This window comes from Leopardus geoffroyi, chromosome D3, assembly GCF_018350155.1.
Source record: "Leopardus geoffroyi isolate Oge1 chromosome D3, O.geoffroyi_Oge1_pat1.0, whole genome shotgun sequence".
In the NCBI taxonomy this organism is placed as follows: Eukaryota; Metazoa; Chordata; class Mammalia; order Carnivora; family Felidae; genus Leopardus; species Leopardus geoffroyi.
The window spans coordinates 8576931-8598938 of record NC_059339.1 but is presented as its reverse complement, the minus strand read 5'-3'; the positions used below and the strand labels follow the sequence as shown (position 1 = coordinate 8598938).

The window sequence follows — 22008 nt, the reverse complement described above, 5'->3', positions numbered from 1 at the left end:
ATATACAAAACAAACAGAGAGTTGCCAGAGGGGGTGTGAGAGGGGGGATAAGCTAAATGGGTTAAGAGGCATTAAGGAATCTACTCCTGAAATCATTGTTGCACTATATGCTAGCTTGGATATAAATTAAAAAATCAATCAATTAATTAATATAAAAAATAAAACAACCTGAATTTCAAAGCCAAATATTTTAATTATTGGTTATGTTCCATTTCCTGGATCTCTCAAAAATTTTAATGATCTTTCTACATCTTACTGCTTTTTAGACAAGAATAAATGTCATGCCACTAATGTTTACTGTGGTCAGTAATCAAGAAAGTCAGGAAGTGACATTCCATCCAAGTGCCGTGACAGATGTAGTCCTTACCCACTGGTTCGTCACTGGAACTCTTAAGGCAAAAGCTGAGTGGGGTAACAGCAAGAGTAACTTCTTGACTTGATGTGAAAAGGACAACTGCCTCAGCAAGCACTCTACAAAATGTAAAGAAAAGTACTACGTTATTTGAAAAACAAGCAGAAAAAAAAGTCTTATTAAATAAGACTCAAATATTTAATCTGGAAATAAACAGGTTAGCCAGGATAGATTTTTAAAAACTTACCAAAAAAAAACCCGTATTTTCTTTTTTCTATGTGAGCTGCAATATTTTTAGTGTATTTTAAAACGGCAACTTCATTTGACAGGGCAAGAAAATAGTAAAATATATTCTTAGTAAGACATGTGAAAGCTGCAAGATAAACCAGACACTGGAAGAAAATGTTTTTAATTCTATGTTTTTATATGATCAATTTATATTTTTAATGGCCTGCAATCATACGCCTAAGGGAGATATAAGAATACAGAGCTGTTCAAATAGAACCTGCTGGAGACCCAGGTGAGGGTAGAGGTTTACAAACAGCCTGCTGCCTATATTCTCTTTCCCGTTGTTATTTGTCCTACATTATACCTATACTTTCAAGGTTGTCTTGACATCCCAAATGCCCTTTTATCCTGGGGCTCCCTTTTTAAAAACAGCTTTATTGATACAGAATTCACATACTGTACAATTCACAGATTTAAAGTTTTAATTTGTATTTCCCTAACTACTAATGATGGTGAGCACCTTTTCATGTGCTTTTCAGTCATTTGTATATCTTCTTTGGCAAAATATCTATTCAAATCCTTTGCCAGCTCTTAATTATGTTATCTTTTTATTATTGCATTACAACTTCTGGGATACTTTTTAAATTGAGGTGTTGTTAGATAAAAAATGAGATTCTTAGAATTTATGTGATGTTGATGTTAACCTGATGCTAGACATTAGCTCAGCAGTGTTTCTTGATGCCAAAATGTCAGGAACACCTGCCAAATTCATCTAGCAACTTTTCCAGTGTTGGGGGGAGGTGTTTTATAAGATACCAAATAACCTGATGTTAAAAAATGACAACAGGGGCGCCTGGATGGCTCAGCCGGTTGCGTCCATCTTCGGCTCAGGTCATGATGTCATGGTTCGTGGGTTGAGCTGTGCTGACAGCTCAGAGCCTGGAGCCTGCTTCAGATTCTGTGTCTCTGTCTCTCTCTGCCCCTCCCCCCCTTCAAAAGTAAAAAACATTAACAAAATTTTTAAAGACTCAGAAGGCAATATATAAATGCAAAGTATTATTAGGTAATATATTTCTATCTTGGTATCACTTAATATAAATATCCAGTAATAGGATATTTTTAGAACTTTCTTGCCACTAAATCATCATTGCTACCATTAAGCAGTTATATCATCTACTATTATCTTTTTCATGGTTTCCTCTTCACTTTGTAAGGTGATTTCTACAAGTTAAATATTAGCTTTTTTAAAAAATATAACTGATTACAAAGCTTAATTCTTTACTATGTGCCCATATTCAGAAAAAGAAAAATAAATGCCAGAGAATTCATTACCTTGGTTGAATCACTAGTGTATTAGAACACATATTCTTTTCAAAAATAACTTGCAAGGGCTGACTTTCTTGAAAACATACATTATGAGTTCTTCTAATACCTTAAAAATAATAAATAAACCTTTTAATAATTTTAAGTGCAAAACAAACTATTTAAAAAGTCTAAGTGTCGCAGCCAAACAAAATTAAAGTAACATTTACTATCTATCAGGCAGTTGCATACATAGCTTGAAGGAACACTATTCCTCCATAAATGTGTTTATCGCCCCCTAGTGGACATTATGCAACATGCCGGGTCCTTGGACAGTATCAGCAGAGCTCCCAAGTTCTTTTGAAATACAGGTTAATTCTTAAATTGTGTGTAAGATAGTGATTGCCCATTACAGTTCACGTACTTACAATTCCCTTTCACTACCTTTTATCCACGTCTATTATTTCCAGATTTCTGGGACTCTCGGAAGTCAGACATGAACATCTGGTCTGTGAATTCTTTTCTTCCGAGAGGAGGAAGAGAGGAAGAGTGTATAGCTGTAATGGCTATGACCCCCAGGTGCCAGGAACTGTAGTACACATTTTACATACATGACCTCTGATCTTCACAATATTCCTATGGTGTAAGCACTTACTCTCAGAAGAGGAAACTGTAGCTGAGAGAGACTGACTTTTCAAGGCTATGCTATTTTAACATGTATAGTCAAAATTTGAATCTAAGTTTGAATACAGAGCCAATGTAATAAAATCCAAGTGGGCTGTAACTTTCTACAGCATAATAATGTTGCAGTGAGAATCAAAAGGGCTCACTAGAAACAATGTTTCTCAACTAACTGGGATTTTTTGGTACCAAATTAATAACAGCAACATTTATTAATTTCTTAAGTATTTACTGACCACCTACTATGTACAAAGCTGCATTAGTTTTTTATGGATAACAAACCAAAATAACAAACATTTGTTGTTTCTCACAATTCGACTGAGTCCTTCTGGTTTAGGCTGGCTTAGCTGTGGCTGGACGTTTTGGATGGCTTCACTTTCAGGTCTAGGGCCTCAGTAGACAACAGGCATGGCGGGGGCCTGCGGGGCCAGCGGAGGCCTCTCATCACATGGTCCCTCATCCTCCATAAGTCTATACTGTGCTGCATTTATTCTCATGCTGAGGAAAAGTTCCTACTTTAACAGGGGAAACTGCCAGGCCTCTTAAGGCCTAGGCTTGGAACTCACAGAATATCACTTCTATTGCATCTAATTGATAAAGCCCAAGGCAAACCATGATTCCAGCTGGGGAATCAGACTCCAGCTTTTGAAGAGGGGGGTGTTGCAAATAATTTGTGAGATCTTTTTTTTTTTTTTTTTTTTTTTTTTTTTTGGTAATCTACTACACAAGAACAATTTTAGGAGCTGGGGATTAGCAAAGAACAAATCAGACAAAAATCTCTATCCTCATAGTGTTTACATGCTAGGGAGAGGAGACAGACAATAAGAAAATAAATAAGTAAACAATTAATATGTCACAGGGTGATAAAGACCACAGAAAAGCAAAGCAGGAAAGACACGAGGGAGTGCCAGTGGTGGTAGGTAGCAATTGCAAATAGAGAGGTCACGAAAGACCTCATGGAAACGACACCATCTGAGTGAAGACTTGGAGGAAGTGAAACAGCAAGTTACATGCTACCTGGGAGAAGGAGCTTACTGGGCAGAGGGCTTCCAACCCACGTAGGACCTCACTGGCCATTGAAAGATCATTGGCTAATACCCTATGTAAAATGGGGAAGGTGGTTTGGGTTTTTTTTGTTTGTTTGTTTTTTGTTTTTTTTGAGAGAGAGAGTTTTGAGCGCTAGAGTAACATAAGCTGACCTATTTCATCTTTGCTTTCGTCCATAAATTTTAGATGTACTACAAAGAGCATGGCATTGTGAAGGATCACTGTGATTTCTATTTGGGGAAGACACAAATCTAAAAAGTTGGCATAGCTTACCTATTTTAAAAAATATTTTCAAGTTACTTTTGGAGGGACACGTAATAGATAGATGCTGATGGTAGAAAGTTCAAAAGATACCAGAGAGACAGTGAAAAGTAAGTCATCCTCCACTCCTGACTCCTGCCAGCCCTGTATCCTCCACAGAGGCAACTACCGTTACCGGTTTCGCAGGTACTGTTCACAAACAGCCCCGGCACACATAGCACAAGCATACCTCTAAATATTTCCCTCAAGCGAATACTGGCATTGCCAAAGATGTCCAGGCTGAGAAATGTCTAATCTGTCATTCCTGATGCTCCTTTTCTTGCCATCGGCTTCCTTCACCTTTTACCTTATGAACAGGTGCTAAACACTTTCAACCTGTGCCTTTGATCACACTGCTCCCTCATCACAGAATGCCTTCCCATTTCTGCCTGCTGGAAACTTACCCAGATGTGATGCCACTAACCAGAAAGCCTTTCCTCTTCAGCTTCTCTCCTTCGAGTCTCTGGCTCAAAGAACATCCACTGTCCCTTGTTCGAGTAATTTGGCTTGATGTACCTCTTCGCTGTGGTTTTTCTAGTTTCTAGTTTAATAACAATAACAATCTCCCTTGGTAGCATGCAAATGGCATAAACATTTAGAAGTCCTGTTTCCCCCCTGGGTCATTTATTGGCTTTATCTTATGCTGCACCAAGCACTGGACTGTAATGAGACAAGGGATTTTTCATCAGAATTGACCTCTGGGCCACCTGGGTGGCTCAGTGGGTTAAGCGTCAGACTCTGGATTTCAGTTCAGGTCATGACCACATGGTTGGTGAATTTGAGCCCTGCATTGGGCTGACGGTGCAAAGCCTGCTTGGGATTCTCTCTCTCTCCCTCTCTCTGCCCCTCCCCGACTTGTGCTCTCTCTCACTATAAGTAAACCTTAAAAAAAAAAAAAAAAAAAAAAAAGAGGAACTGACCGCCTTCTTTGATAAAATAGTACTATTAACAACAACAACAACAACAGCTGAATTAATGCAAATGCTTAGTAATGTATTCGGCCTAAATTCTGGCATAAGCTCGCTATCTTCTCACAGAACAGTAACAACAATTTAGGGCCCAGGAGCCAGTCGATGGACCACGCTGAGTAGTGGGTGTCTCAAACCATCTGCTCCTGCCATGGGATTCCTGGTGCTATGAAAGAATTCTACCTGCCACTTCATAAGCTCTATTTCAAACTTCCCTCAATGGGTCCAGAAAACTCTTTCAAACCTGAAGGGGTACAGCTAAGGACGAACCATTAGTTTGGAGATGTTACATTTGTAGAGTTTAGAATTTTAGGGGCTAGTGATACTTCAAAAATCTTGTAAGTTATTCAAATATTCCTCAATCCCTGTAAGTTCACCATTGAGTTTAAAATCATTAGCACATCTGTAGAATGCCCAAAACTTGAAAACTTGAAGGAGTCCAACCTTCTTGACATCACTTCATTAATATATGCGTATGATTCAAAGTCTCATTTTCATTCAGTATCCCAGTACACTCCTCTTATGGAAGCTCCCCTCTGTTGGAGTCCTGTCCCCTTGAGCCAGGACAGAACATATTAGCAGGTGGTTCATATCCGAGTGTGTTCTTCAGGAACTCATGGACTCATTTTTAGAAACTCTAGGGCCAGTGCAAAAGAAAAGTATGGAGAATTGGTAGAATTATTAATGACATAAATATTTCAGCTAAATCTTGCTTCTCAGTGGTATAAATCCTTTTTTATCTATTTGCAGATGCTAAATAATTCAAGAAATCACTGTTACAGAAACTTTTCATGGTTAGATTTAGAGAAGTCAGTCCTTTTTAGCAGCTCGGTTTTTTTTTTCAAGTGTTTTCTATCAGTGAAGAGAGCCAGATTTACATCACTATCCTTAATTTCTTACCAAATCCCAAATATGTATTTCTAGCAGCTTATTGGCTATCCCTGCCCAGGTGATTTTTCTCAACTAAATTTGAATGTTTCTCCACCAGATTATAAATATAAAGTTGCAAGCTTTATTTTCTGGGTACACACAGTTTGGGGAAGTATAACTACTTACCTAATTAAGTAGCAGCATCTATCTCCTATGTTCCCCTTCTTTCCTGAGCTGTCCCTTCCCCATTTTGCAGCTGCCATGAGGTTTGGGTGGGATTGACTCCACTTCCAGCATCACTGATGGGCCCTCATTGGTAGAAATTAATTGGTATAATTTTATCCCCCCCCTACAATTAAATTTGGACCAGGTATGATGCTTAAAGAGTGAATTTCCTGGCCACGAAGATTAGTTTAGGTTGGTCCCATCAGAGCAAAGGCAAGAACTTTTGTTTAATGGATACATGAGGTAAGGCTCTCGCTCCCACTGGATGTGAAAGAGGAAGCATCTAGCCTCAGCTGCTGCTGCAAGCCACCTTATTATTGAAAGTTTATCAGAGAAACTAGCCTTAGGATAAGTCACGTGGAGGAAAGGAGAGCTGAGTGAATTTTAAAAAGAAAAAGGAGAGGGAGGGGCACCTGGGTGGCTCAGTCAGTTGAGCGTCTGACTTCAGCTCAGGTTGTGATCTCACACTCCATGAGATCGAGCCTTGTGTCAGGCTCTGTGCTGACAGCTCAGAGCCTGGAGCCTGCTTCGGATTCTGTGTCTCCCCCTCTCTCTGCCCCTCCCCTACTCATGCTCTGTCTCCCTCTGTCTCAAAAATAAATAAAAACATTTTTAAAATTTTTAAAAAAAAGAAAAAGGAGAGGGGCACCTGGGTGGCTCAGTCAGTTGAGTGTCTGACTTCAGCTCAGGCCATAATCTCATGGGTCGTGAGTTCAAACCCCACATAGGGCTTGCCGCTGTCAGTGGAGAGCCTGCTTCGGATCCTCTGTCTCCCTCTCTCTCTGACCACCCCCACTCATGCTCTGTCTCTCAAAAAATAAAATAAAAAGGAGAAGGAAAAGAAGCAGCAGCTGCTGAAGCCTGAACCAAACCCACACCTGTCACCCAATTTTGAACTTTTCATTTCCATGAGCCAATATTTCTCCTTATTGTTAAAGTTAGTTTGAGTTAGATTTTCTGTGTTGTTTTTTTTTTTCCTGTTACTTGCAACTTAAAGCATCCCAACTCATATAGCTTTCCTACAAAAGCTACTGAAAATCAACCCATTGGAGTGCCTGGGTGGCTCAGTCAGTTAAGTGTCAACCCTTGATTTCAGCCCAGGTCATGATCTCACGGTTCGTGAGTTTGAGCCCTACGTTGGAATCCACGCTATTAGTGCAGAGCCTGCTTGGGATTCTCTCTCTCTGCCCCTCCCTTGCTCGTGCTTTCTCTCTCTCAAAATAAATGAATAAACTTTAAAAAAAACAACCAATCACAAGTATGTATTAGACAGTAATCTAATCAATCTGCTTGAGAGATTCTTAAGAAACTGAAAAGTTGGTTGTTTAAAATCTAGCTGGAAATAAGGGTTGAGGGTAATTGTAATGACAGCAGTCATTGACTCTCTAGTACTTCCTCCGTGTCAGACACCACGCTATGTGCTTCACACAAGTGATCTCGCTTTACATTCACAACAACCTCCAAATGCGAGGGTAAGAGTATCCCCATTTTACAGAAAAGAAAATGAAAGTTCAGAGAGCTGATAAGAGAAACACTCTCCAAAGGCCAGATATACAAAGGAAGCCCTGTTAGATTTCTAAGTTAGCATGACTGTTCATAAATTTTGTTCAAACCAAAAGGCTGATTAATGGCCTGCCACGCACACGTTGTACATCTGCTTTGAGAACGAGTAGCCTAATGAAAATCACATTGTCAATGCTCCTGCTCCTGCATTCCTCGTGATTCCTGCCTATATGCTAATCTATCATCTTTCGAGCTTTTACAAAATGTAGAAACGTAAATAACCCTGTAAGAACTGCTCATTCTCTAGAGCACTTTCTCCCCCATGAAGAGTGTGTTTCCCAGGCAGCTGTGCTACCTTCGGCTCGAATAAACTCTTTCTTACTTTCAGAGATTCTAAAAGCTTTGTTCAATTTGTGTTGACAAAGCTTATGCACTTTCACAAAGCTAATAAGAAGCATAGAAGGGGCGCCTGGGTGGTTCTGTCGATTAAATGTCTGACATTGACTCAAGTCATGATCTCACGGTTCCCGGGTTCGAGCCCCGCGTCAGGCTCTGTGCTAACAGCACAGATTCTGTGTCTCCCTCTCTCTCTGCCCCTCCCCCACATGTGCTCTGTCTCTCTCTCTCTCTCTCTTGAAAGTAAATAAACATTAAAAAAAAAAGAAGATGGGGTGCCTGGGTGGCTCAGTCGGTTAAGCATCCGACTTCGGCTCAGGTCATGATCTCACGGTCCGTGAGTTTGACCCGTGCGTCGGGCTCTGTGCTGACGGCTCAGAGCCTGGAGCCTGTTTTGGATTCTGTGTCTCCCTCTCTCTCTGACCCTCCTCTGTTCATGCTCTGTCTCTCTGTCTCAAAAATAAATAAACGTTAAAAAAAATTAAAAACAAAAAAGAAGAAGCAGCACAGAAGAATCCATACCCAAGTCTGTGATGTCAACGCCTGCTGTGCTTTTAATCATGCTCTTTACGTGATTCTGCTATTACATGAACTAAAGTTCAAAGAAGGGGGAAATCATGTTAAATCATTGATATTTTGCAGAGGAAAAATTAAAGATTATAATACAAATATGAGGTGAAATTTAAGTAAGACATATAAGATAATTGTAACACTACAATAACCTTCCAGAAGACCATTCCGTTACAAAAAAAGATGTGGACTAATATCACAAGCATGAGCTTTTTTTTTTTTTTTTTTTAATGTTTACTTATTTTGATAGAGACAGAGACAGAGTGTGAGTGGGGTAGGGGCAGAGAGAGAGGGAGACACAGAATCTGAAACAGGCTTCAGGCTCTGAGCTGTCCACACGGAGCCCGATGTGGGGCTCAAACCCATGAACTGTGAAATCATGACCTGAGCCAAAGTCGAATGCGTAACCAACTGAGCCACCCAAGCGCCCAGCACGAGCTTTTTAAAGCATACAATTCTACATGCTAATGTCAAATAAAATAGCAGCAATCATAATAAATACAACAAGCTAACAGAGAATGTGCCAATGTTCTTTTAAACACTTTAGAACTATAACTTCCTCTAACTCATCAAATCCTTCCCTAAAACCCAAGGAAGCTGGTACTAACATGACCCTATTTTACACTGGGGGGGAAATGAGGCAAACAGATGGAAAATAATTTGCTCAAAGTATCAGCAAAGAAAGGGCAGAGCAGGATTCCACCCTAGACCTTATGGCCTCCAGAGTCCATGCTCTTAACCACCGTGCTATACATACTTAAGCATGTAAATATCCCGTGGATACGTTTGAATATCTACCACGCAAGGCTGGGAGGCAGGAAATCTGTTTTACAGCTTCGTGTAACAGAGAGAACGTATAAAAGTTTTGGCTCCTATTACTGCGACTTATTAATTTTGTGACTGTGGGCCAGTTACCATGCTTCCTTCAGCCCCAGATATAATACTATGTGCCTCTTGGAGGACTTTCAATACAGGTAGGCATTATTCTTTTCTGTTCTTACCAAAGAACGCTGTTACCAAGGCACTCTTACAAAATATCATCAAGCAGCCAGTTAATTTTAGAATCACCAGTTGTTTGAATTCAAAAAGACATTTAAAAAAATTTTTGGTTTGTATACAGGCCAAGCTTGTGCCACTGATAAGTCAAAAGAGGAAAAACTGAATACAAATCATTTCATAATACTTCTACAGAGACAAGATAATACTTCCCAAGTATTTACAATGGCCCTACAACAAAACCACATAAATTCTAAGCAGTAATGCAATGAGAAGTCTTGACATGCACTTTCAATATTCTAAACATGAAAAATATTAACAAAAAAACATGATACTTTAGCTTTAATTATACCTACCATGTCTGCAGAAGAATTCAATAACCACTTTACATTTATCAGATCTGGTGAATATTTTGCACTTCTCTACATTTCTTTCGAGGGAATTCAGGCATCTAAAGATGGGCAGAATTGACTGTAACACAAATACGTTATAGAACATGGTTTGGTGTTTGGTTGTTTGATTAGTTTAAAAGAACTAACAAGAGTATGTATATTTATAAATGAATAGATTTGTTCCCCACGCCCTTTAAGCCATATATTAAATGCAAGGTAGATGTTATATCATATATAATAAATACTCCTGCAATACAAGAGAAAAACAGGGCCACTTATATTTACCTTCATTCCCAATTTGCAATTTAAGTTTGATGAAGTCGAATCATTATCATTCATTTTCACTGAGGTTGACCATTGATAATGTTGAAAAAACACAGGAGAGAAGAGAACACATCCATATGCTGACCGACAAGAATTCACAGATCTTAAAGCAAGCTGGAAAAATAATAGTTATTAAGGAAAAAAATCAACGTTCTTTAAAGGATTCATTCAAAAAACTCTATTATGTGTAACACTGCAATTAAATATAGGATGTTAACTGCATTCTATGGACTACACTTTACATATGAATTATTATAGATATTAAATAGATTGCATTATCCACTATGCATTGAATTTGCATACCTACACACACAGGTACACATCCATATTGAACACGTATAGGTATTAACTCTAATATCTTGCATGTTGAAACTGTGAAGTTGTAAACACCTTTTAACTTTAATGCTCAAAGTGGCAGAAAGCAACGTAAAAGGGGGTAAAAAGATTGCAGCAAAACGGCAATCTCTTGTCCTGTCTAAAGGGAGAAACCATCCATCAGCGCCAGCCAACTATTTCCGCTTGGGAATGCTGGCCCCAAACTGTCAGATATTAAGTTTTCAAGAGAAGCAGAAAACTCCGATCTTTATGTGGACTCCCAATTTTTTAAGTTTAGAAAATTTTCTTTTTTTTTTTTTTTTTAAACACAGTGCAGTCCCACAAAACACTTCTGCAAGCAATATCTAGCTTCTCAACCACCAGTTTGCAATTTCTGGTTTAAATCTCTTGTGGTTCTCTGCATGCTTTTTAAGTTTAATATGCTCTAAATGTATTCAGATATGAAAAATAAAGATGAACAATGAAAGGGATAATTACAACTTCTGGATTTCATAGTAAACATTCAATCTGGACTGGGATCTATAAACAACTTCTTTTGCCTTAATAGATAGTCTATTGGTCACTTTTCTTACTTACACCTTTTTCAGATGGGTCTAACCACAGCTCGTCACTGACTCGTGATAGAGCTTGGATTGCTTTCCCAAATACTATGGAGCAAAAGAAAGGTATGGTTTACATTTTTTCTCTCAAACAATAACAGCAAATTGTAGGACTACTTCAGCATTCACAGGACTCAAGATAAATTCATAAAGAACAGTCTCTTATAGACTAATGCTACAAATTGCTTTAAATACAGAATAATACTCTTGACAAAATGCTAGACACATAGTAAGAGATCAATAAATTTACAGAATGAGTGCGCAAAATGATAAAATGCAGTAACATTCTTCCTTTCTGTACTGTAGCAAGCCAATTTCCATACTAATGTATTTTTAGACTTGGTTTACCACCCCCCACCCCTGCCCAAAAAAAGAACTATGAAAATAGAGCATGGAGAGGTTGAAGGGATTCAATAACTTCACAGGTGGCAAGGTCAAAACAAGTCACATGAAAGAAATTAGAAGCATTTAAGATGTATCTCTGAAATTTGAAGGTAGCACGCAAAATGCCAGATCTCAGATCTCACCAAACACACTCAGATGCCCTGTAACAGAGGCTAGGATGAATGACATATTGGTCTAATCTGGTATGACACAGTTCATATTCTTATGAATTATGAATAAGTACAAAATGTGACAAATGGATATGGAATACTATGCTGCAATAAAAATGGATGGCCACAGCAATCCATGGAACAGTAGAAAAAAGAAAAATTAATTCCAGAACACAAAATCAGGTTACAATATTAAGAATCAAGGGTGTGTGAATTGGGTGTGCCAGTCTCAAACTGAGATGGGACGACCAATGGTGGGGGAGGGGGGAGGGAAAGAGGCATTTCTCTCTTTTACCACTTCACATTCAACACTTTTTCCTAGAGCTGCCTGTTGCAGACCCTTCATTCCTCCAATGACTAGGTTTTGAGCACCCACTATGTTTGGGGTACAACCCAAGGCAATGGGAGTAGAGCAGTGAACAGGACAGGAACGGTTCTGCCCTCACCATACATATAGTCCAGGAGAAAAAGCAAAAACAATCATACAAATAATTGCTTATCGAGAAGTGAGCTATATACTGCAAGAGAACTTCCTAGAACTCTGAGAACATGGAACAGCTGAGGGCCTGTGCTTCCCTTTCCTGTTCATTACTACTATTCCATATTTGTCCTCAACACAGAGCAAGCCAGCCACAACACAAGATGCCTTTCTAGGATCACTTCACACCTTACAAAATGTAGGAAACCACTGTTTTCCTAAATAGAAACTTTAGGAAGTTTCAGAAAAACCTTGTTTAAGTACTATTTGTAACATGTAATAGTTCCTATACATTCCCATCTATTATTGAGATCTTTACATGCATCTCCGTTTCATTCCTACAAGGCCTATAACGAAAACGTTACTATTCTCATTCTACAGATGAAAAAATTGAGCACCCCCCCCGCCAAGTGATTCAGTGGCTTGTTCCAGGTCACACGTCAAAAAATAGCATTTGGAATAAATAACAGGTTGATGGTTTTCTCGTGGCACTAAAACACTTCAAGGGTCTAAACATTATTTTTTCTCCCAACTCCACCCAACACTGTCCTCATCAGCGCTCCCAATCTCTGTTCCAATGTGCAACTTCATTTCATGGACACCCAAGAAAATAAATACTACACATAAATAAAAGCAGATGGGCTCTCTTTCTTCCCTCAGAAGCTACTAGAAGCTTGGGTGGGCGGCGGCTGTTTGTGGCCAGGCCTTGTGTCGCCAGTCATTGAGCATAAGAGCAAAGGAGAAGACCCTGAGGCTGAACCTGAGGCTTTCTCTTTTCTTACTCTTTTACTTTTTTTTTTTTTTTTTGGTTTTCCTTTTTCTACAAAGGTAGGCAAAAAAAGTCTCTCCACCTTTCACCTGACTGCCGGTCATCCCGCACTTCAGCATGGCCGCAGCCCTAACAAGCAGGGCCCCGAGGCGCGCCTCAGCTCGACGGCCCCAGGTGCCCGGATGTCGGCCACACCCTCCGAAGCTTCGAGATCTTACTCCTCCTGCCACCTTCCCTTTCCCAAAGGGCAGCTAAGTTTGACGTCGCGGAAGGGCCTGTACGGGCCTCCGTAGGCCGTCTCCCGTCGACCTCCTCTGTCATTGGTTGAGAGCGAGGTGGGCGGGTCGCCCCGGAGCCCGAGGAAGAAGGCGGCGGCGGCGGTGGTGACTGAGCGCAGCCCTGTGACAGGATGGTGAGGAGTGCAGATGCGGCGGCCGAGGCCTAGCTCTCGGCCGCGGTGCTGCATCGTTGGGAGACGTTGGGAGTCTCTGAGCGAGGGCATGGGCGATCTCGGGGGCGTGGCGGGCGCAGCCCAGGTCCGGGCCTGGAGAAGGCCCAGGGGGAGGGCAGGGGAGGATCAGGGGCAGCCACCGCTGGGTGCGGCCGGCTCGCACCCCCGCCCCAGGGACCAGAGGACGTCCGAGGGGGAAAGGGCCCACCTCAGTGACTCGTCCTGTCACGAGACCCGCGCGCCCGAGCCGGGAAAGACCTTTGGGCCTGGTCCTCTAGCTCCTGAGAAAGGGGCATGGTCCCCTCCGTTTCCAGACGTTTCCCTACTCCTTTTCCTTAAAAGGCACCTCCCGCTGGTGAGGGTATACCAGTTGCTTGCCGCTTGCGTGGAAAGCTGGCTTCTCGGATGCAAAATGGGAACTAACGAGCAGAATCCCCTATCCATTTTAGTTTGCCGTCCGAGGAAAGGGAATACAAACTATCCCCTTAGCCCCTGCAATTTAGCGCAGCTGCCATTGAAAATTGGTAGTGAGTCCTCAAAGGACTGGATGTGGCTCTTAGAATGGCTGGAACTGTTGTTTCCTTAATGGTTTATGAGCTCCTTGAAATTGGAAAAATTTGTGAATGTGTACATTTTTTCCGGGTAAGGAGCCCGTGTGGGTGCCGGGGCGGGGGGTAGTTTGTGGAGCTTTACCTCGTCAGACTCATCAGACTGCCCTGCCCGCTTCAAGGCCAAACCCCACCCGATGGCCTCCAGTAGGTGTCCGCCCCTACGACCGTCTTATATAAAAACTCGGGAGCTGCTACTGGAGAGGACTCCGAGCTACGATCAGATTTTCAAAGGTGTCCTTCACTCCCTGAAAAGTTAACCTGTTCAGAAGGAGCTCTGATTCTCTTGGTGTTTGTGTTGGTGAGGGTAACTGTAAAGGGACTTCTATTTCTGATGGGCATCCATTGCACGTTTTAAGATTCCCACGATTGTGTGACAAGCATAGCCTTGGAGGTGGTTGTAGACGTGACAGCCAAAGATTTATGGTCTGTGCGTCTTTGTATATGTGAAAGGTTTTTAACCCCGTTGATTTTTGCTTCTAAGCAGACTCCAGTTTGGAGTGATCGGTTTACAATAATTTTGAGGCAGTTATTCCTGAGAGAAGATGACATATGATTCCATACTCATGTTCCTGAAGGGTTTTTTGAGAAATGAACACTTTAAAAAAAAAAATTTTTTTTTTTAACGTTTATTTATTTTTGAGACAGAGAGAGAGGGAGACACAGAATCTGAAACAGGCTCCAGGCTCTGAGCTGTCAGCACAGAGCCTGACGTGGGGCTGGAACCCACAGACTGTGAGATCATGACCTGAGCCGAAGTCGGATGCTCAACCGACTGAGCCACTCAGGCGCCCCGAGAAATGAACACTTTTTAAGGGGAGTTGCACTGGAACATTACTTGTCACGTGAGATAGAACTGGGCAAAATTTAGCATTAGCGGACTCTTTCATGATTAAAAACTTTTTATTTGGCAAAGTAGACTAGAAATATTCAACACCTGGTATACAGGGTCTGTGGGCAGCAAATTCAGGTGTGGAGAAGGTCCAGTTGTAGCTGGAGGAATGTGTTTGGTTTTGTATCATCTTTCGTTGGTGGCTTCATCACTTGATAATGTATTCATAGTGCTGTGTTAGATCTTCTATACAAAATAATGATCTAGCTGCAGCATAAATTTTCCAACTACTAGAATTTTGAGCATAAGAGAATTAAAATCAGTATACTTGAGGAATTAGTCCTTACGCATCCAGAAAATGTTAGCTTTCATTTACATTGTTACTGGTGAATTTTCCAAATTGTTTTACAAAATTTGAAACAGAACAGGAAACAAAAGAGATTGGAATCATGGTAGAGAAGAGTAGGAGTAGAAAAAATCGACAAGGCAAATTTCTTTTACAGTGCGTTTGTGTGTGTGTGTCCGTGTGTGTGTCGTGTTTAAAAATACAGCAAATGGTTCTTTTGGTATTGTTTTGAGCAAAGCCAATTTTTAACATTTTCTTTCATAACACTCAGAAATCATTAACAAGTGTTTGCATATTCATTTGATATGAGTTTTTGTTGCTCTGTTTTTGGTTTGTTTCTTTTCGTTGCTTTCTTTTAACATTGGTCATGTTTCACCCTTTTTTTTCATTCCCCTGTCTGCAATCAACTTCTTCATTCCACTAAGGCTGGGCACAGAGTAAGTTTCTTCTCTTAGCTCCTACTAACAATGGTGGTCGGGTGGCTGATTACTGGGATTTCACCCTTTTACAATCTATCAAATAGGAAATAACCAAATTCCTATGCTTTGATTGGGTTGGTTCTTTATTTAAATTTAACAAAGCTGCCATTTCTAGGATCTTTTGCTGTCTCAAAAGACTACAAACTTTGCCTAACCTGAACTGTCAAAAGTGTGGAATTTGGGCAAGGACGTTCCTCAGAGTATGACATTTGTTATGTGACACTATCTCCCCTATAACTTAGTCACCTATATGAAATGAGAATCTTACTAAGAATCTTTACTAGTTTGAGATAATTTTTGTTTGGTCATTCATATAGTTATATCTTTAGACTGCTAATATCTTTAGACTTAGGCATAATCCGTAATACGTGATAGAATTTAGGTCATCAGTCATTATAAAGTATCGTGTCTTACTAATATTCTTTCTAGCACATTCAGATTCAACAGCTGATTATCAGTCCCAAAGATTTTGAACCTACTGTATATAGACGTATTCCCTTTTATGAGTAGTTGGAGGGTTTTTTTTTTTTTAATATAGACATCTATTTTCTACCTTTTTCTCAAATGCCAGCTTCCCACATTAACTATGTACTTCAATCCATATCTGAAGGGATCCCCCTCTAAAGATGAAGATTGTTCTGTCTCCAGGTACTTTTGCATTGATTACCAGTGAGGGTGGAAACTTCATAGTGGTCTTTAGTTTTACAGTAAGATGTTTTATCCACTAAGATCTGGATTGAAACAATTAAGTCATTGAACAAATAACCAGCTGAAACCACACGTTAAAAAGAAGAAACTTATTTAACAATTTCTTTTAAAGTATGCTAATTGTGTAACCTCGTGTTACCTCAGTTACTCTGTGTCCTGATAACAGCTCCTTTCCTTTGTAATCATGTTGATATTTGTTGCAAGATGAATCAAGTTTGTTTTAGTAATAATTTTAGTTTGACACATTTTCATTTTTGATTAATTTCAGTTTACAAAGTCTATGGTGGCAAAACTATTTTCTGATTGTATCGTATTTATTTAATGTTTTCTTTGTTAATATTAAGGAATAGTCATGCCTTCTTTAAAAGCAGTTAAAGGGCATGTACATTTATGGATGGAATGTCTGTGTGGGAAAACATCCTGTTACAGAATGAGGGTGCTTATACTAATCAACATAAGAAATTGATTATTGTCCTTTGGGGGGCAGATATTACTTCAAAATGACCTTTTGACAATATTCCATTAAATGACTGAATCAAATAATGTTTATATTCAAATCTTGAATTTTCAAAATTAAAATTTTACAGGATTGAGGGGTTTTTTTACTCTTTTATACTTAAGTGCAAAATTTATTTTTGTCATCTGAGACTATGTTGCAACTCTAAACCACCTCCTGCTAAATTCATGACTTATTTAGTTGATCTCTTTTTTGTTTTGTTTTGTTTTAATCTCTAATGCACGTGAAAGACTGTGAAAATGTTATTTTAAATTTGGGAACCAAACTGAGGGTACATAGGCAATTTAATCTAGACAGTAGAAATATGACAGGATTTTTAATAAGGAAAGAAGATAACAGAGATCATAATTCAAAAGCACGTGTTTGTCCTATCGAAACTCTTTGAAGCATAGGCTGTTTTTATTCCTATATACTGTAGAACTAATTGTTTTAAGTAAAATATTATAAATTTTGGCTACTGCTCCTCCATATAGTTTAGTAAACAGTCTAGTAAACATAAATTACAGAATTAAGTTTTTTCTCTATCACTACATTTTTAGCAATTCTCTTTCTTAATGTTCCTGGAACATTGGAATCGGTATATTAGGTTTTACATTATAGCTGGAGAACTAGGAATTACCATATCACACCTCAAAAATGCCAAATCCCATAGGACCCAGTAGTGTATTTTTCATTTTGCAATTTTTTAAGTGTCATTTATAGGTCTCTAAATGAATTGCTTTAGAAAGCCCAATTTTATTCTTGGTAAATTGAATGATGACCTGTATTGTGAATGCACACCTATTTATGACCAAAATAAGGTTGATTAGAACAGAGTAGGTTACCATATGTGTGTTTGTTTAAATGGTCATGTTAAGAACTGTATGGATAACTTCTGCTCTTATGGGTTCTGGAATCTCTGCTTAATTTAATTTAAAAGGGGAGTTAAGAGAGAACATCTTGTTTTGACATCATGTTTGACATGACACCTTGTCTCACCTTGACACTTTAAAGTTGGTGTTGGTATTAGGAGACCTGCACATCCCACACCGGTGCAACAGTTTGCCGGCTAAATTCAAAAAACTGCTGGTGCCAGGAAAGATTCAGCACATTCTCTGTACTGGAAACCTTTGCACCAAAGAGAGTTATGACTATCTCAAGACTCTGGCCGGTGATGTTCATATTGTGAGAGGAGACTTCGATGAGGTGATGTATTTCTCTTTCCATTCACAACTATTTCTTTTTCTTAATTCTTACATATATAAGCTTTATTCTTTACACCTTAGTTTTTCAACTGTGAAGGTCTTTTGTTGTTGTTAACATCCCAAATGCAATTTTTTAAGCTTATTTATTTATTTTGAGCAAGGCAGGGGGTGTGGGGGAGCGGTGGGGAGAGAATCCCAAGGAGGCTCCACACTCTGAACTGAGCCTGACGTTGGGTTCGATCCCATTACCGTAAGTAAGATCATGACCTGAGCGGAAATCAAGTCGTTGGATGCTCAACCAACTAAGCCACGCAGGTGCCCCCCAAATACCAGTTTCCTACACATACTTGTTTCTTACTCTTTGCAAATCACTGATAGTAGATTACTCAATAAGCATATTAAATACTTGTTCTGACTAAATTGATATGGACTAAAAGTGATTGTGTTGCTATTTTTTGTAGTGATATCATTTAGTTTATAAAGTTTTTTTTAAATTTTTTAATGTTTATTATTTTTGAGAGAGAGTGCGAGCAGAGGAGGGGCAGAGAGAGAGAGAAGCAGGCTCCAGGCTCCTAGCTGTCAACACAGAACCCGATGAGGAGCTCGAACTCACAAACTGTGAGATCATGAAGTCAGATGCTTAACTGACTGAGACACCCAGGAGCCCTATAAAGTTTTTATTACTTCTCACCACCACCTCTACTACCCTGTTCCAAGCCACCATATCACTCTTACATTCCAGCTTTCTCATTCTACCCTTCCTTCCTCCACAATTTGTTCTCTAAGTAGCAACCAGTGTGATCCTTTTTAGGCGAAGTAACATCACATCACCACTCTGCTTAAAACCCTGCTGTGGCTCCCTAACTCCAGGGTTGACAATAAAGGGGCATGAGGAAGTTTTGAGGACTTGATAGAACTGCTCTGGGTTTGATTGTGGCAGAGCTTACATGACTATATTTGTCAAAAACCCTTGAATTGTACACTAAAAAGGGTAAATTTACTGTATGTGAATTATACCTCAATAAACCTGACTTTAAGGAAAAAAGTTAGAAGTTCTGGGATTCCAGCTTTGCCCATTAGTTAATAATGAGATTTTAGGCAAATTACATCCTCTTAGTTTCCTCTCACGTAAATGATTGGAATAGATGATTTTTAAGGCCCCTACTCATACTAACACTGTATGATTTAGCATGATAAATCTGATTCTAGTGTAAAAAATTGCCTTTTATTTCTGGGAATATAAGCTTTTTCATAAATTAACTTAATTGGTGCTGTTTAATGGGATTCCTTTATATCAAACTGAGTAAGTATAGTGTCTTTTTCTTTCTTTAGTGGATTAAAAAAAAAAGAGTTCAGGGATACCTGGGTGGTTCAGTCAGTTTAGCATCTGATTCTTGGGTTTCAGCTCAGGTCATGATCTTGTCGTTCATGAGTTTGAGCCCTGCATCAGGCTCTGCACTGACAGTGAGGAGCCTGTTTGGGATTCTCTCTGTCTCCCTCCGTCCCTCCTTTGCACACGTTCTCTCCCCCCTCTCTCAAAATAAATAACTTAAAAAAATAAAATAAATTAAAAAAAGATTTCGGGTAACTTTCCACCTGAGAGCAAAAGACAGGGAGATGAGAAGGAAGGCACAGACTTCTTGTCAATAATTAGAATATAGGTTTGGTTTGTTAAAAACATATTTGGGTCTCTGCTTGTGTTATGCTAAAGACAGTTTCAGTAGCAAGAATTAAAATTTTTTGCTTCTGATTGCTAAATTCACAGACCCTGGAGCCATACTACCAGGGTTTAGATCTTGGCTCAACCACTTATTACTAAGGTGTGACCTTAAGCAAGTTATTTTAACCTCTCTGTGCCTCAGTTTCCTCATCCATAAAACGGGGGTCATAACAGAAGCTACCTTTTAGGATTGTTTGTAAGTATTAAATAGGTTGATGTTTATAAAGCCCTTGGGATAGTGCCTGCTTCATACTAAGTACTGAATTTGTGTTAACTATCATTATTATTTGAAACCATCTATATAATTATTAAAGCCTGGGATATAATTTGAACACACCTAGCTTATAGGTCGTATGCCTAGAATTCTTAGGTAGAGGAAACTCACAAATTTGGGGGAGTAATTATTCTCCACAGCATGCCCCAAAGAACCTATATTCTACAAAAAAAAAAAAAAAAAAAAAACAAAAACACAAGAAAGGGATTGCATGATAAATTCCAGTTTACCTGGAGTAAGTTATGTTTTGAGCATAATTGTAGCCTTAGAGACTGAGGAGAAATCAAGTATTTAACAAATGGGGGTGCCTGGGTGGCTCAGTCGGTTAAGCATCTAACTTTGGCTCAGGTTATGATCTCATAGCTCATGAGTTTGAGCCCTGCGTAGGGCTCTGTGCTGACAGCTCAGAGTCTGGAGCCTGCTTCGGATTCTGTGTCTCCCTCTCTGTCCCTCCCCTGGTTGTGCTCTCTCTCTCAGAAATAAATAAACATTTAAAAATATATATTTAATAGGGGTGCCTGGGTGGCTCAGTTGGTTGGGTGTCTGACTTTGGCTCAGGTCATGATCTAGTGGTCCGTGAGTTCAAGCCCCGTATTGGGCTCTGAGCTGTCAGCACAGAGCCTGTGCTGGATTCTGTGTCTCCCTTTCTCTCTGACCGTCCCCTTCTCACACTCTCTTTCTCTCTCAAAAATAAACATTAAAAAGATTTTTTAAAATATGTATATATTTAATAAATGTATTGGTTGTGGAGCACTGTATCAAAACATCCATATGGGATTGAATGTTTAATCAGGTTGTTTTTTAAACATAAATATCTCTGAAATATATATATGTTTTCATGTCTGTTTCTTATCTTAGAATCTGAATTATCCAGAACAGAAAGTTGTGACTGTTGGGCAGTTCAAAATTGGTTTGATCCATGGGCATCAAGTTATTCCTTGGGGAGACATGGCCAGCTTAGCCCTGTTGCAGAGGCAGTTTGATGTGGACATTCTTATCTCGGGACACACACACAAATTTGAAGCATTTGAGCATGAAAATAAATTTTACATTAATCCAGGTTCTGCCACTGGAGCATATAATGCCTTGGAAACGTGAGTAGGAATTTGGGGATTTTTTAAAGTTAATAATTGCATGTGTCATGTTTCATAAAGGAGAAATGCAGCCATTTCAGTGATAGCCTTTTTGGCATTCTTCTTTGGGTGATTATTCTTTTTAATACGTAACAACTCGAATTCTCCTTGAATCCAAATTGTCATTGTAAATTGAAATTTTTAGTGCGGTGCTTTTTAGTACAAAACACTGACATTATTTATATTTTCTTTCAGAAACATTATTCCTTCATTTGTGTTGATGGATATCCAGGCTTCTACAGTTGTCACTTATGTGTATCAGCTAATTGGAGATGATGTGAAAGTAGAACGAATTGAATACAAAAAATCTTAAAAGCCAGGCCTATCTTGCTGGTTTTTTTTTTTCATTCCCTGTTCAAATCAAGTAATTAAACATTTATGAGCCACAGAATTGTATCACTTTTATAATATTTTGCAGTAAAATATAATATCTTCTGTTAATACAGTGTTCCAAGCTTCTTATAAACTGTTAAGAATATATTCCGTTCCCATATATGATTTATATGAAAAAATGTCCATCACCCAGTAAATGGTCACGTGTTAAGAAAAATTTATCCTTGTAAATATCTTCAAAGTTGATATTTGGAACTTTATTACAAAAGTAGTGCATGAGGAAAAAGAATCTAGACTTTCTTGTATACATTTTTCTCTTCACTAATAAACAATTAACCTTTCATTTATACTTTCTTGGTAAACCTGTTTTAATTTTTTAAAATCATAAAAGGGGCGACTGGCTGGTCAAGCATCCAACTCTTAATTTTGGCTTGGGTCATGATCTCACAGTTTGTGAGATCTGTGCTGACAAGGCAGAGCCTGTTTGGGATTCCTGCCCACCCCCCCACCTCTCCCCTGCACCTGTGTGTGTG

At 39.3% G+C, this 22008-nt stretch overlaps 2 protein-coding genes across 7 annotated transcripts in view; one reads left to right on the top strand and one right to left on the bottom strand.

Moving 5' to 3' along the window:
* RAD9B (RAD9 checkpoint clamp component B) overlaps positions 1-13144 on the bottom strand; it is a 30927-nt gene extending 17783 nt beyond the window's left edge. For 2 of the 5 annotated variants that reach the window (XR_006707890.1, XM_045459589.1), the window contains exons 1-6: positions 12973-13144; positions 11067-11137; positions 10116-10268; positions 9795-9909; positions 1913-2012; positions 368-471 (exon numbers count right to left, since the gene is read on the bottom strand). Coding sequence is in view for 4 of the 5 variants with exons in the window: in XM_045459589.1 (XP_045315545.1) it covers positions 368-471; positions 1913-2012; positions 9795-9909; positions 10116-10268; positions 11067-11137; positions 12973-13009 (580 nt within the window). In the remaining variant the exon portion in view is untranslated. Of the gene's footprint in view, positions 1-367; positions 472-1912; positions 2013-9794; positions 9910-10115; positions 10269-10967; positions 11138-12972 lie in introns of those variants that run through there. The other 3 variants (XM_045459591.1, XM_045459592.1, XM_045459593.1) reach the window with 3 other exon arrangements.
* Positions 13145-13192: 48 nt separating this feature from the next.
* On the top strand, positions 13193-21824 carry VPS29 (VPS29 retromer complex component). Of its 2 annotated transcripts, XM_045459602.1 has the most exons (5): positions 13211-13302; positions 15553-15564; positions 17825-18016; positions 20868-21103; positions 21338-21824. In XM_045459602.1, exons 1-5 carry the CDS (start codon positions 13300-13302, stop codon positions 21453-21455), a joined length of 561 nt encoding a protein of 186 aa, XP_045315558.1. In that variant the 5' UTR covers positions 13211-13299; the 3' UTR covers positions 21456-21824. The 2 variants fall into 2 exon arrangements, with proteins under 2 accessions (XP_045315559.1, XP_045315558.1); XM_045459603.1 differs by lacking the exon at positions 15553-15564 and having other exon boundaries at positions 13193-13302.
* The last annotated feature ends 184 nt before the right edge of the window (positions 21825-22008 follow it).

Excerpts from the sequence above, each read along its gene's own strand:
- VPS29 (XM_045459602.1), top strand. Across the intron at positions 18,017-20,867 it reads TGAGAGGAGACTTCGATGAG|AATCTGAATTATCCAGAACA; the intron begins GTGATGTATTTC and ends TTCTTATCTTAG. Across the intron at positions 21,104-21,337 it reads GCATATAATGCCTTGGAAAC|AAACATTATTCCTTCATTTG; the intron begins GTGAGTAGGAAT and ends ATTTTCTTTCAG.